Raw genomic sequence first — 14,319 nt, forward strand, 5'->3', positions numbered from 1 at the left:
TGGCATTATGGGTATTATTTCTCTCAGTGTGAACACAATCATAGGAAGTGATTGATAGCGGAAACCTTTTCAGTAACAAACCAGTTTGATCAGTTTTCTATAAGTGAATGATTTTCTGTCTAGAGCTGAACTGCAGAAAGAAAGAAGTGAAACTAGGAGTAATGTGAAGAACGGCCTGTAGATCGTGTTCAGAGTAAATGTGTGTTGAGAGGTTAACAATAATCAGTTCTCACTGAAGAACATGTTTCACCACCGCTGTGGCGTCTGGTTAGTGGTTATGGTTAGGTCTTAAGAAACAGCAGAGGAACAGGTTTCATCACAACACTGCATCAGTCAGCGCTCGGGTCTCGAGGGATAATCTTGACCTGTTGAGGTGGACACAGAAACACTGCAGGTTACATCGGCTCCAGCTGACCTCACTTCTCCATTACGACTGACATCATGTTACTAAATAACAACTCTAGAGTCATTTCAACACTCAGTCGGTCAGATCAGAGGAAGTTAAAACCACACGAGGAGCTGAGAGTATTTAAAGAAAGAGTTGAGAGCAAATGATGAAGAGAAAGAGAAAATGTCTGAGTGTCATCTGTGTCTGCTGGGACTGATCGCTCTCTCTTCACTTCTCACAGGTAAAGACATCTGTGTTTTCTCTTCAACACATTCAGTGCAATCAGTCTGAGAAAGAGTTTCTTGTGTTTGATACAGAACACACTGATTCTTCCTGAACACACTCAAACTAGACAGATTCACTCTCAAACATCTCTGAATTATTCTCTGATGAAGAGTGTGTTTGTGATTTGAACAGCTCTCTGATGAAGAACAAGAGTTTATTCTGGAGAGTGTGTTTGTAATAACTGCTGAAAAAGACTGATCTGAACCTTCTGCTTTCTGTCATTCATTTATTAATATATATCATAATGATCACTCAGATCTTCTTGTGTTTCAGGTGTCAGTGGAGAGGATGATGTTCATGTGTTCATCAGTTCTGGTGAAGATGTCCGTCTGCCCTGTAATAATGCTCTTCATGATGCTCTTCATGACTGCAAATCAACTACATGGAGCTATAACAGACATTCAGCAGCAGTTGAACTGATTGTTTTAGGGAAAAAGATGAAAGACACAGAGAGACACGAGAGACTGAGTCTGGGGTCTGACTGCTCTCTGAACATCAGGAAGATCTCAACAGAAGATTATGGACTTTACACCTGCCAACAATGGACTGGTGAGGGTGGACCACGACTAAGAAATGACACACATGTTTATCTGCATGTTCTTCATGGTAATTTAATGATTATTTGTTCAGTTTAAAAATGACAAATTCTTCATTTACTCTCTCGTGATGTTTGAAGAGTGTGTGATGTGTGTGTTATTCTGTGTTTCAGTCTCATCCTCACAGACTCAGATCAGTTCAGATCTCTCTGTGTCTCTCTCCTGTCGGCTGTATTCATATCTTCGAGTCTCTTGTGATGAATGGATCAGTTCTGAGGGAATTCATCTGTTCTTGGTGAATCAGGCTGGTGTTAAACCGGTGAGATCATCCTCATCAGATCACTGTATCATCACCCTGACTACAACACTCCTGAATGAAGATCACAACAGAGAGTGGAGATGTAATGTTACTCACAGAGATCAAGTCAAGACCTCAGTCACAATCACTGTCAAGAGATCAGGTGAGAAAACATCTCCTCTATCAGTGTTAGACTCTCATAATGTGGGTAATATTAAGGACTGTTAGTATTATTGAAGCAGAACAAAAGCTTGGTTCAGTCTGACAGAAGAAACTCAAAGCACTGCTGCAAACTAATGTACAAATATTACAGTCAGGAAGTTCTGCTGGAATTATTTAAACTTTATATGTAATGTTATGATCTGAGTTAAAATATGATTGTCATATTCTGATATTCTATGTCAGGGCTTTTCACACTTTCTAGTAAACCATGTTTTCAAGGATCCTCATAATTAACAGTGTTCAAGGCTAAAGTGAATGTGGCTGTGTGTGTAATATACTGGTTTTATTGGTGTAAACGGTCCATATTTGCACTATTACGTATTTTACTGAACAAAAACAGAAAAATTTGTATAAAATGAAAGTAAATTACAGGGGAATTCACTGCAAACAACATTTATTTGACATGTCGAACCTATAAAAAGGTATTTAAAGTGAAACTGAAGCTGTGTACGTCCCTCTCATTCAGAATGGATCATTTCCATGAATTAATCATTAGCTGCAGAGGAACATTTGGTTTCTAAACTATTATTAAAGAAGGTTTTTCTTAAAACAGCATCGATTCACAGGAGAATGTGTTTGGAAATGTGCCTCGAATGCTCACGCTGACTGTCACAGATATTAAACAGATATTAAACAAGTTAGCATTGCTAGAAATGATTGTTATATGCTTGAAAGCTTGAAGTGCATAATTTGAAGTGTCTGCTCTTTGCTTTTTTTGAGGTTAGTGCATGTTTTTGAATAAATGTTAGCATGTTTCAGATGATAAAAACATGACTTGTAGTTCAGAAAATACTGTATAGAAGATGATTTCTCAGAGATGCCTTGTTCTACAGTATGATGAATCTGAACTAACATTCATTCTCTACAGATCAACCTCAAACGATGACACCAGTCTCAAACTCTCAGGATCCCTCAACTACAAACACACCAGAAACTTCTACACACACAGGTACATGATGCTGCTGCTCTTCATTGAGGATGTTACTGAAGATCAGTGATATCAAGACAGGCACCCTGAAAATTCAGGCAGAGTTAACGATACACTGTGTGTGAATTTGCACATTATAATGTAACTCCTTAACCTGTTAACTGTCACTCACGTTTTTGAAGATAGACTTGAATGTGCATGATACAAACCTACATTTTTATAATTCATGACTGAAAACATTTTGTAACATGATTTTGATGTACCATTTACATGGTAATGCAATGTCTGATTTTAAAATGGGTTTTAAAGGATGCATTTTGAGATTTTATGTTTTCAAGTGATATATAACTTCTGATGATTTCTAAAATGTGATAGAGAAAAAGGCAACGAGGAAGTCTTTTTTTTAAAGAAAGGTCAAAACTCCTTTTGTAATGTATATTTCTGAGGGTGCACTCTTGTCATAAATTCATCTATTACTTTTCCTACATAATTCTTAACAAAAAATATTGGTAAAATATATATTTGGGAGTCTTAGACCTTTTCAACGATACATAGTTTGTCAAGATTAGATTAGATTTGATTGTAATATAGTATAGTCAACGTAGGCGTCCCGTATACAGGACGGGGTGACAATTAACAAGTGATTTGATGGTCTGTCTAAATACTCAATTCTGATTGGGTTAAAAAATTGTTTAATTCACAGATGGCCGTGCATTAACCCTCACACACACACATATACATATAAATATATTAATATATATATGTGGCAAAAGCAGTAAAGGGACAAAAGTTTGCCACCATGTGTCTGGGCCAGGGACATCTATTAAATACATTTACCCCTTTTTTTAAGCAACACTGGTCAGCTCACGAGTCATTGGCAGGAGACGCGGATATACAAAAATAATTTTATTACAATTAAAAAAGGGTTTTTATTACATAAGGTAGAAAACAGTTGCTGAATGCAACAGTTCACATAACTGACTCAATTACAAACTTTAAGAAAATCAAACAATGGGCAACCTGGGTCATCAAAGACATCCAAAGTTCAAGTTACAGGTACTGAGGTTTGACAGCAGGACAAAAGGGCACAATCTGTCTACACAGCAAACCACCCTTCACTTACACCTGTGACACATTCACACACAAAACCACTTCAACCAGCACTCGTGAAAGAAACACCAACACCAGGAATCTTACTCCTGCATTAGGCACTCAGCAATCAGGTTATACACTTAAAGACAGCGTGATGAATCCACAGATGGATTATAATAAGGAGAGCTGTCCACCCACAAATTACAAGTACTTAAATCCCCCAAAATAACCAATAAAACAAAGCAATAATCAATAATAACCTGCAGGCACCAGCCAATGGAAATGCTTCTCTATCGCTGCATTTCCTGCTCTTCAAAAAACAGTTTGTGAAAGCAGACTGCAGTTTTTTTTTTTCCAGTGCTGAGTCATTAAAGCTCAGATCCTCTCATTATAACAAAGTATATATAAACCTGATTCTAAAAAAGTTGGAACACTGTACAAAAAAAGTAAAATATAATTTACAAATCTCATAAACTTATTTTTGATTTTTGATATAAAATATAGAAAACATATCAAATGTTGAAAGTGAGACATTTTGAAATGTCATGCCAAATATTGGTTCATTTTGGATTTCATGAGAGCTACACATTCCAAAAAAGTTGGGACAGGTAGCAATAAGAGGCCGGAAAAGTTAAATGTCCATATAAGGAGCAGCTGGAGGACAATTTGCAACTTATTAGGTCAATTGGGAACATGATTGGGTATAAAAAGAGTCTCTCAGAGTGACAGTGTCTCTAAGAATCAAGATGGGCAGAGGATCACCAATTCCCCCAATGCTGCGGCGAAAAATAGTGGAGCAATATCAGAAAGCAGTTTCCCAGAGAAAAATTGCAGAGTTTGAAGTTATCATCATCTACAGTGCATAATATCATACAAAGATTCAGAGAATCTGGAACAATCTCTGTGTGTAAGAGTCAAGGCCTGAAAACCATACTGGATGCCCGTGATCTTCAGCCCTTAGACGGCACTGCATCATATACAGGAATGATACTGTAATGGAAATCACAACATGACCTCAGGAATACTTCCAGAAAAAAATGTCGATGAACACAATCCACCGTGCCATTCGCTGTTACCAGCTAAAACTCTACAGGTCAAAAAAGAAGCCATAATTAAACATGATCCAGAAGCGCAGGTGTTTTCTCTGGGCCAAGGCTCATTTAAAATGGACTGTGGCAAAGTGGAAAACTGTTCTGTGGTCAGACGAATCAAAATTTGAAGTACTTTTTGGGACGCCATGTCATCCGGACTAAAGAGGACAAGGACAACCCAAGTTGTTATCAGCGCTCAGTTCAGAAGCCTGCATCTCTGATGGTATGGGGTTGCATGAGTGTGTGTGGCATGGGCAGCTTACACATCTGGAAAGAAACCATCAATGCTGAAAGGTATATCCAAGTTCTAGAACAACATATGCTCCCATCCAGACGTCGTCTCTTTCAGGGAAGACCTTGCATTTTCCAACATGACAATGCCAGACCACATACTGCATCAATTACAACATCATGGATGTGTAGAAGTAGAGCAACTAGAAGCCTGTATTAGACAAGAATGGGACAACATTCCTATTCCTAAACTTGAGACACTTGTCTCCTCAGTGCCCAGACGTTTGCAGACTGTTATAAAAAGAAGAGGGGATGCCACACAGTGGTAAACATGGCCTTGTACACCAACTTTTTTGAGATGTTTGATGCCATGAAACTTAATCTACTTATTTTTCCCTTAAAATGATACATTTTCTCAGTTTAAACATTTGATATGTCATCTATGTTGTATTCTGAATAAAATATTGACATTTGAAACTTTCACATCATTGCATTCTGCTTATATTCACAATTTGTACAGTGTCCCAACTTTTTTGGAATCAGGTTTGTATCAAAATGTCTTCCAACCAATACAGTCTGTGTACTTTTTCTTTCATTCATTATTCTATTTCGGAATGAAAGATGAAATTTAGAAAAGGGTGTTTTGAAACGAAAATGAAAAATGATCAGTTATTGTATGTTTAAATGCTACGCTGAAAACCAAAAATTTGAACTGAACACACAAAATGCTGCCTGAAAAAGTAGAATATTGACTTATTTTTCAAATTCATTTTGCACTTTTAACAAACATTTTAAAAATGCACAAATTAATATAGAAAATATTAGATAAAAAAAGACATTGCAGAATCATGGGAAATTTATCATCATGAAAATATATATTGGGATATAATTTTGTCTTAACTTTGTGTGCTATATGTGTACACATGCCTTATATATTTTGACATATTTTTCCCTGTTCACTGATGGCATTCACATAATTCCGCATTTAGGCTGTACAGGGCTCTAGACTCATTCTTCCTACAGGTCGCTGTTTTGCACTTTAACAGTTGGTAGCACTAGAACATCATTTGCAGTCTTATTTTTTGTTGCTTTTTTGCTACAACATGCCATTCATCAATGCATGCTGATGAACCTTTATCATAGTTTATAATAATATGGTAACATAATTATTTTTTTTTTTTAAATAGTGACAATTTTGGTCGCAGTCTATGCGGATGTTTGGAGCATGCGGCTGTCACTGGTCCAACAGCACAATGAAAAACAAAATTGGTTAAATTCTGAATGAATTGGCCAAGAAAGCATGGTCTGCACTCCCTATAATAATTTTATGGCTGTCATTCATTTCAGTTTGTCATGATCTCAAAAATATCTGTTATAATCAACAAGGCTCGACAATAGGAGGAGTTTAGAGAGACTACATTTTAGAACTGTTTCGAACAAATTGTTTGAGAATTGTTTAAAAACCTATTGTAGAAGACTCCCAAAGCAATAACCTTAGAAAAGGCATAGGGACACTCTCAGATCATAAAAATATCAAAGCTAAAAGTTTTCATAAAGCAGTTATTGGAGCCACGCCAGTAGCGTGAAAGGGGCAAAGCATCTGTATAGAGACGCCAAAAAAGGTAGAAATTAAATTTAGCATTTATATACACTTTAAAAAGCACATTTATTTAATTTTTACAATTTTAATGAAATAAAAAAAAATTGTAATAAGTTTGTGTCTGCTAATTCTATTCATCAGTGTTTTAACCATTAAAGAAGAAAACGCATTTTCCGTATTTAATTTCCTGGTTTAAAAAAAAAACGAAAAACGAATGGAACACTGACCTTTTATAGTTTTTTTTACGATCCCAATACACCCACATAGGTCATTTGTCAAAATCCCTGAAATACAACCCATCAGAGCATGTACATTTGTGCTCCTATTAGCAACAGGACACTTTCATATTAATGCTTCGTACTCTTTTATCTGCTTCATAATTCAAGTTTCGTATAGCTCAGTGGGTTGAGCATTAAATTTTATGAAAATATGCAAACATGTGATAATGGGTTCGCCCGAGATCATATGTGCATAAAATGTATACTGTTAATCAAGATTTTGCATGATTTATGTGAGGGTAGTTTTAGGGACGGGGTTAGTTGTGGTCATTTGTATGAATTCATATGAATTAGCCACCTAGTAAAATATGTCGAAAATTGTCATGAGATCAGGTTGGACCATGTAAAAAGTCCACAAATAAAATTTAAATAAACATGCATTTTGATTGGTGATGACAGTCATACTTCATTTCATGATGACAAACACAACACGACACCATCATTATTCTTACACCCGCTGGAGGGCAGTAAACTTGAAAACATAAATATAAATCATAATAAGGTGCTTGCACAAACAACCTAGGGTCATTTTTTGTTGGAGGACTGCCTGATATAAATGTGAAATATTGTTTCACTGAATAAAATTAAGGCAACTATTTGCATTATCTTTTTAAAGTATTTTCAACTCATTTTATTCTTGTACGTTTCAAACTTGAACTTTTAATTGATGGCAACTCAATGTTTTCAAATGGCAAACTCTAGTTTTAAGTTCATCAAACATAAACAGTGTTGTCTTTAAATTAATATTTACCTATTTTGAAAAAAAGTTTTTTTTTTTACAACAGTGTAATTAAACATTAAACAGGCATCTCAAAACATAAATGTGTCAAACATTTATTCACTTTACAATGTACAACAGTGCAACAGTGCAAATTACAGAGTAATATTAACATTAATGGTAACACTTTAGATTAGAGACCAATTCTCTCTTGAAACTGCTGGATAACATTTAGAATAGGGAATACTATTCACCAGTTGTTTATAAGCATGCATATTGCTAGCATAGTGACTGTTTATTAGTCCTCATAAAGCACATAATGTATTAACATATTAACAAACTCATCCTCTCAACAAACTCAAAACATTCAATTCAGGTTAATACAGGTTAAAGGATTAGTTCACCCCAAAATTTTAATTTCCTGATAATTCACTCACCCCAACGCCATCCAAGATGTTCATGTCTTTCTTTCTTCAGTGGAAAATAAATTAAGTTTTTTGAGGAAAACATTTCAGGATTTTTCTTCACACAGTTGTCTTCAACGACAACCAGAATGTTGAAGTTCAAATCAATGCCGTTTCAAGGGGCTCTGCATGATCCCAGCTGAGGAAAGGGGTCTTATCTGGCTAAACGGTTGGTCATATACTTTTTAACCACAACTGTTCTTTGTGCTGGTCTGCGATGTGCCACATATTTAACACTCCGAAATGGATAAAAAATTATCTATACAAATATACAATTAATTCAAATAAACCTGAAAATAAAAATAGCAAATTATTATTTTGAGCTTTGCCAATGAATAATTAGCACATTAAACGTCACACTAGATTGATCACCGTCACAATTCTGCGCTAGTGGGAACGAGAACAGCAGGTAAGGGTAAATTTAACTCTCTTTCTACTCCCCCTCATTATTATTTGCTCACAAATTCTTTCTTCCACCTGAAATCAACCTAACAACAAAACTGTAAGTGCTAGCGCTAACATCTGTGGTCTCCATGTTTACTTCCGCACGATTTACGTTATATTACTCTTCTGCACATGCGGGCCACATTTTAAAAATAATGTGAACAGTCAGTCAAAAAAAATCTCTGCTCTGGTAATAATTCGGAATTGATCATTAAGGCCTGCAGTCTGAACGTAGCCTTTGTAGCTTTCTGTGTCACTTTCTCTGTGCTATAACTGTTGTTAAAATACTTCTGTATCTGTAATAGGTGAAAATAATGAAACAAGCTAATGAATAGAGATGCACAGTTTGACCGGAATTTGCTGATTTTCCCGTGACTCATGATTACCATCATGCAATATCAGCATCACGGCAGTTTCACACCGCAAGCGTGAGTGGCGCATATTTTTTTCAGCATGCATGTTAACCAATGAGTGCATTCACACCGGCAGCAGGAGTGTTGCATGTAGTGAAGCGGGGCTTTCGGCACTGAGTCTACTTTCTGCTGCACTGCTCACGCTCAATTAAAGTGAAAGTACCCCTTTGATGGACAAAAATTTAAATAATTACACACAAAAAGCCTTCAAAATGCACAAAATAAACCATGTGTCGTGTGTTTTAACAAAAAATTGGAGCATGTCAGAAAGTAAATGAATAATAAAAATAAAAAATTAATCGGAATCGGCTACAATCGATATCGGCAGGTCAAACTTGAAAAAACAGAAATCAGAATCCGCCTAGAAAATTGTAATCGGTGCATCTCCACTAATGACACAATCAAATCCGCAAACCCTAACTACAGACACAATCCAAATATTATTAGGTAATGTAAGGCCTAGCCTAATAAGAAAGAAATGGGTACTAACATTGGGTTCTTCTTTAAAGAACAAATTCTCAATTAAAGCTGCAAGCAGCGATGAACGGGCCCTCACACCTCACACGGGCTCACCGGCAGCGAGTGGCTTTAGTAAAAAGGTTAATGGTGAGAATTATGCATTTAAAGTCATAAATTTAAGTGGAATATATCCAAGTATATTCAATATATATGCCAATCTTCCTGTTGCCAGCAGGTGGCGCTATCATTATAATGGAATATTGACCTTCAGCTTTGTTCAGGCCAGGACTCTCATCAAACATGTGAAGTTTGGGGAAGATCGAACATTTTATTGCCTGAGTTACAACAACTTCTCTTGCTGTGGCGAGACATCAAATTTTGTCATGGTGCCATGGACAAGCCCTTTAACAAAAACTCAAGATTGCACAGGCCTTTAGATTAGACTGACCACAAAAAATACATTAATGTCCAAAAACTTCTAGGAGTAGTTTGTCGCAGCATAAAACATGTCACTTCCTGTTGCCTTCAGGTGGCGCTGAATATAATTGAATATGGGCATGTAGATCTATTCAGGTCAGGAGTCTATTCCAACATGTGAAGTTTGTGCAAGATTGCATTTTATGCCTTAGTTACAACAACTTTCATACCCATTGCAAGATTTTGAACTTTGTCACAGTGCCATGGACACGCCCTTTCACGAAAACCCAAGATTTTCACAATTTAACATTTCGCAGGCCTTTAGATTAGACTGACCAAAAAAAAGACATTGATGTCAAAACATTTCTAAGAGTAGTCTGTCACAGCTGCCAACCCATTTTGCCACACCCTTTTCTGAATCCTATATCAGACGAAATATTTCACCAGGTTTGATGCATATGCAAAGTTTCATGCCTTTTTGAGCATGTTTAAGCCCTCAAAAATGTGATACATTTGGGAGAAGAAGAAGAAGGGACAGAGCAGATACAAGAGGGTCCTCGCACCATCGGCGCTCAGGCTCTAAATATAGCGGCAAGCAGCGATGGCGGGCTCAAGCCATCAGTGCTAATGCCACCCCGGTGGCATCAGGAAAATGGTGCCTAGCGGGAACATGCATTTATAGTAGCCCTTTGGCAGTCAAGTTTTAAAGGATATGTCAGTTAAAGGGTTAATCCGAACTAGACTTTGAAATCACATTCACAGAACAATATATATTAACTTTAGTAACAGGTTACAATAAGGTTTCATTAATTAACATCAACTATGTTAACATGAACAATAATTATATAGCATTCATTAATGGCAGTTAATATTCCAAACTTAAACATTAAAACATTGTTTTCAAGCACATTTTACAAATTCCAAACCATATCAATCTTAATAACTATCATTAATTTATTTAATAATTTATGAGTGATATTGGTTTTTGGATCACCAGTAGTTCTTTCGGACTGGTCGATTCAATAAACTGGTTGAATAAAACGGTTCACCGGTTCTTTTGCGCTTAACATAATGACGTCATTGGCGATGATTGCCCTTGATTCAAGCCTTAGGTTTACCTACGCTCATAACTTTAGCCCAGAATCAGTTCAGAATCAATCATCAAAAGAAGCAGTTTGGTTCAGACGCTCTGTGTGTTGGTCTGCTTCATACTGAATCACACTTGCACAGTATCATCAGCTCCTCGGTTCTCGAATCGGATGCGTCCGACAGAAATGGTTCTTGACTCGAGAACGTATCAATCTTTTGTTCATTATCTGGCTTGGCTTGGTGTTTATCTTCAGTTCTCTCTTCACAGAAGTTCAGTCAGTGTACTGTTTGAGTAAATTAATTACTCTGGGATATTGGTTTGTTTTAACTCAGAGGGAGTGTCAGCCACATTAAAAAAGTTAACAGTTTAAAAAGTAATTAAACAGACACGGAAGAGACGACAATGATGAATAAAGTTGTAGTTTTTGCTATTTTTGGAACAAAATGTATTTTCGATGCTTCAAAAAATTCTAACTGACCCTCAGAAGATGTTTTTATAATCTTTCTGGACATGGACAGTATACCGTACACACAGTTTCAATGGAGGGACTGAGATCTCTCGGACTAAATCTAAAATATCTGTTAGCCAGCACCCCCCATTATGGGACTCACAGCTGAAAGTGCTCTACCTAACTTAATAATTGTAACCGTTTCCTACTTCAGTGTGTTACAAACATAACTGTGGTGTCTTAAGAAAGAAGACCCTTTGAGCTTTACTTTACTTTACTTATCACCACATTTGATAATGCTCAAAATATTAAAAGTTAAAGACACTGAAGTGCCTTGAATTTTTTTTTACCACACTTAGATATTTTATATTTGATATAAAAATACATGAAATGAGCCCTGGAGCAATCTAGAAAAGTAATGGGTTGAAAGCCCCATGTATCACGAGTTTCTATTTCCAATCTGAATAAGATATCATGAAAATATATCTGCTAATATTTTTCTGAGACTACTTTTAGTCCGGACCATCAGTAAGGTGGTTGCTATGAACATAGAACCATAAAAACATTATAGGTCCAGCATAGGAGACTGTTATGCGAGAGGTTTCCACCTAACCTCGATTGGGTGGAGAGCTGGTGGTTACAAGGGAATTAGGAAGGGGAGGATAAAAGCAGTAGTTAAAAATCCCTAAAGGGAACGAGTAGATATGCTGCCTCGTCTGGATCACACCCCTTAGGTTCTTAGGTTACCTCCTCATGACCCACGATTCCTCTTACCCCTGCCCACAGGTTGGGGAGGAGCGTGAGTCACGACACTAGCCTTCTGTGTCCGTCTTTGATCCTCAGATCAAGACAGGCCAGGACCCCTATGTTGTCTGGGCTCAGACCTGGACCTTCGGGGAATTATGGATCTGAAAGCAGCGGATTGCGCCTTGGTCTCCCTGAACCTCTTGATAACCACCTCAATGAAAACACCTGAACAGGAAAAAGGCTCTTGCCTCTATCCAGGTCTTTTAGCAGATCAGTCTGATATGCTTTTTTAATTTATTTTTTATTTATTTAGCCAGGAGAATCACACTGAGGTCTTTATATCTCTTTTTCCAGTGAGACCTGGTCAAGACAGGGGCACATTAAATTTCACATAAAAGAGTAACAATAAGACAAGACCACAATTTACAACAATCAAAAGCCAATTAAAACCAGATCAACTTAAACAATTACAAGTATCCGATAAAACATTTAGCAAAATACATTTAAAGATGCTTAGGGTTACAAGTGCTAAATCTCTCGGACTAAATCTAAAATATCTGTTAGCCAGCACCCCCCATTATGGGACTCACAGCTGAAAGTGCTCTACCTAACTTAATAATTGTAACCGTTTCCTACTTCAGTGTGTTACAAACATAACTGTGGTGTCTTAAGAAAGAAGACCCTTTGAGCTTTACTTTACTTTACTTATCACCACATTTGATAATGCTCAAAATATTAAAAGTTAAAGACACTGAAGTGCCTTGAATTTTTTTTTACCACACTTAGATATTTTATATTTGATATAAAAATACATGAAATGAGCCCTGGAGCAATCTAGAAAAGTAATGGGTTGAAAGCCCCATGTATCACGAGTTTCTATTTCCAATCTGAATAAGATATCATGAAAATATATCTGCTAATATTTTTCTGAGACTACTTTTAGTCCGGACCATCAGTAAGGTGGTTGCTATGAACATAGAACCATAAAAACATTATAGGTCCAGCATAGGAGACTGTTATGCGAGAGGTTTCCACCTAACCTCGATTGGGTGGAGAGCTGGTGGTTACAAGGGAATTAGGAAGGGGAGGATAAAAGCAGTAGTTAAAAATCCCTAAAGGGAACGAGTAGATATGCTGCCTCGTCTGGATCACACCCCTTAGGTTCTTAGGTTACCTCCTCATGACCCACGATTCCTCTTACCCCTGCCCACAGGTTGGGGAGGAGCGTGAGTCACGACACTAGCCTTCTGTGTCCGTCTTTGATCCTCAGATCAAGACAGGCCAGGACCCCTATGTTGTCTGGGCTCAGACCTGGACCTTCGGGGAATTATGGATCTGAAAGCAGCGGATTGCGCCTTGGTCTCCCTGAACCTCTTGATAACCACCTCAATGAAAACACCTGAACAGGAAAAAGGCTCTTGCCTCTATCCAGGTCTTTTAGCAGATCAGTCTGATATGCTTTTTTAATTTATTTTTTATTTATTTAGCCAGGAGAATCACACTGAGGTCTTTATATCTCTTTTTCCAGTGAGACCTGGTCAAGACAGGGGCACATTAAATTTCACATAAAAGAGTAACAATAAGACAAGACCACAATTTACAACAATCAAAAGCCAATTAAAACCAGATCAACTTAAACAATTACAAGTATCCGATAAAACATTTAGCAAAATACATTTAAAGATGCTTAGGGTTACAAGTGCATCTAAATTGAGTATATTTTGCAATTCATTCCAGGCCAAAAAGCACAAAAGGAAAATGCACATTTGCCGAATTCTGACAATACCCTTGGCACTTTTAGCCTAATATGTGAACCAGACCTAGTACAATCATTATTTCTGTAGTAAATTAAGAGATTTGATATATAAAAGGGTAATTTGCCTAACAAAGCTTTTGCGATAAATAAATACATATGATATATAAAAGGGTAATTTGCCTAACAACGCTTTTGCGATAAATAAATACATATGTAACTTTCTCCTTTGATGTAAGGATAACCATGAGCATATAAAATACAATGATGCATCTGTGACTCTGCACCAGAAACAAAGCATAAGGCTGCATGATACACAGAATCTATTTTCCTAAGTAGGGTTGTAGCTGCTTGCATATATAGAAGATCACCATAACTGAGTATAGATAAGAAGGCACTCTAATATTTTCTTTTGGG

At 36.8% G+C, this 14,319-nt stretch overlaps 1 protein-coding gene across 1 annotated transcript in view; it reads left to right on the top strand.

Annotated features, from left to right (window-relative positions):
* Nucleotides 1-475: 475 nt before the first annotated feature.
* LOC128026693 (uncharacterized) overlaps nt 476-14,319 on the top strand; it is a 40,310-nt gene continuing 26,466 nt past the window's right edge. Inside the window, exons 1-4 of the mRNA XM_052613955.1 lie at nt 476-629; nt 947-1,279; nt 1,383-1,670; nt 2,598-2,678. Of these exons, the coding sequence (XP_052469915.1) occupies nt 572-629; nt 947-1,279; nt 1,383-1,670; nt 2,598-2,678 (760 nt within the window). The 5' untranslated portion in view covers nt 476-571. The remainder of the gene's footprint in view (nt 630-946; nt 1,280-1,382; nt 1,671-2,597; nt 2,679-14,319) is intronic.

This window comes from Carassius gibelio, chromosome A13, assembly GCF_023724105.1.
Source record: "Carassius gibelio isolate Cgi1373 ecotype wild population from Czech Republic chromosome A13, carGib1.2-hapl.c, whole genome shotgun sequence".
Taxonomy (NCBI): Eukaryota; Metazoa; Chordata; class Actinopteri; order Cypriniformes; family Cyprinidae; genus Carassius; species Carassius gibelio.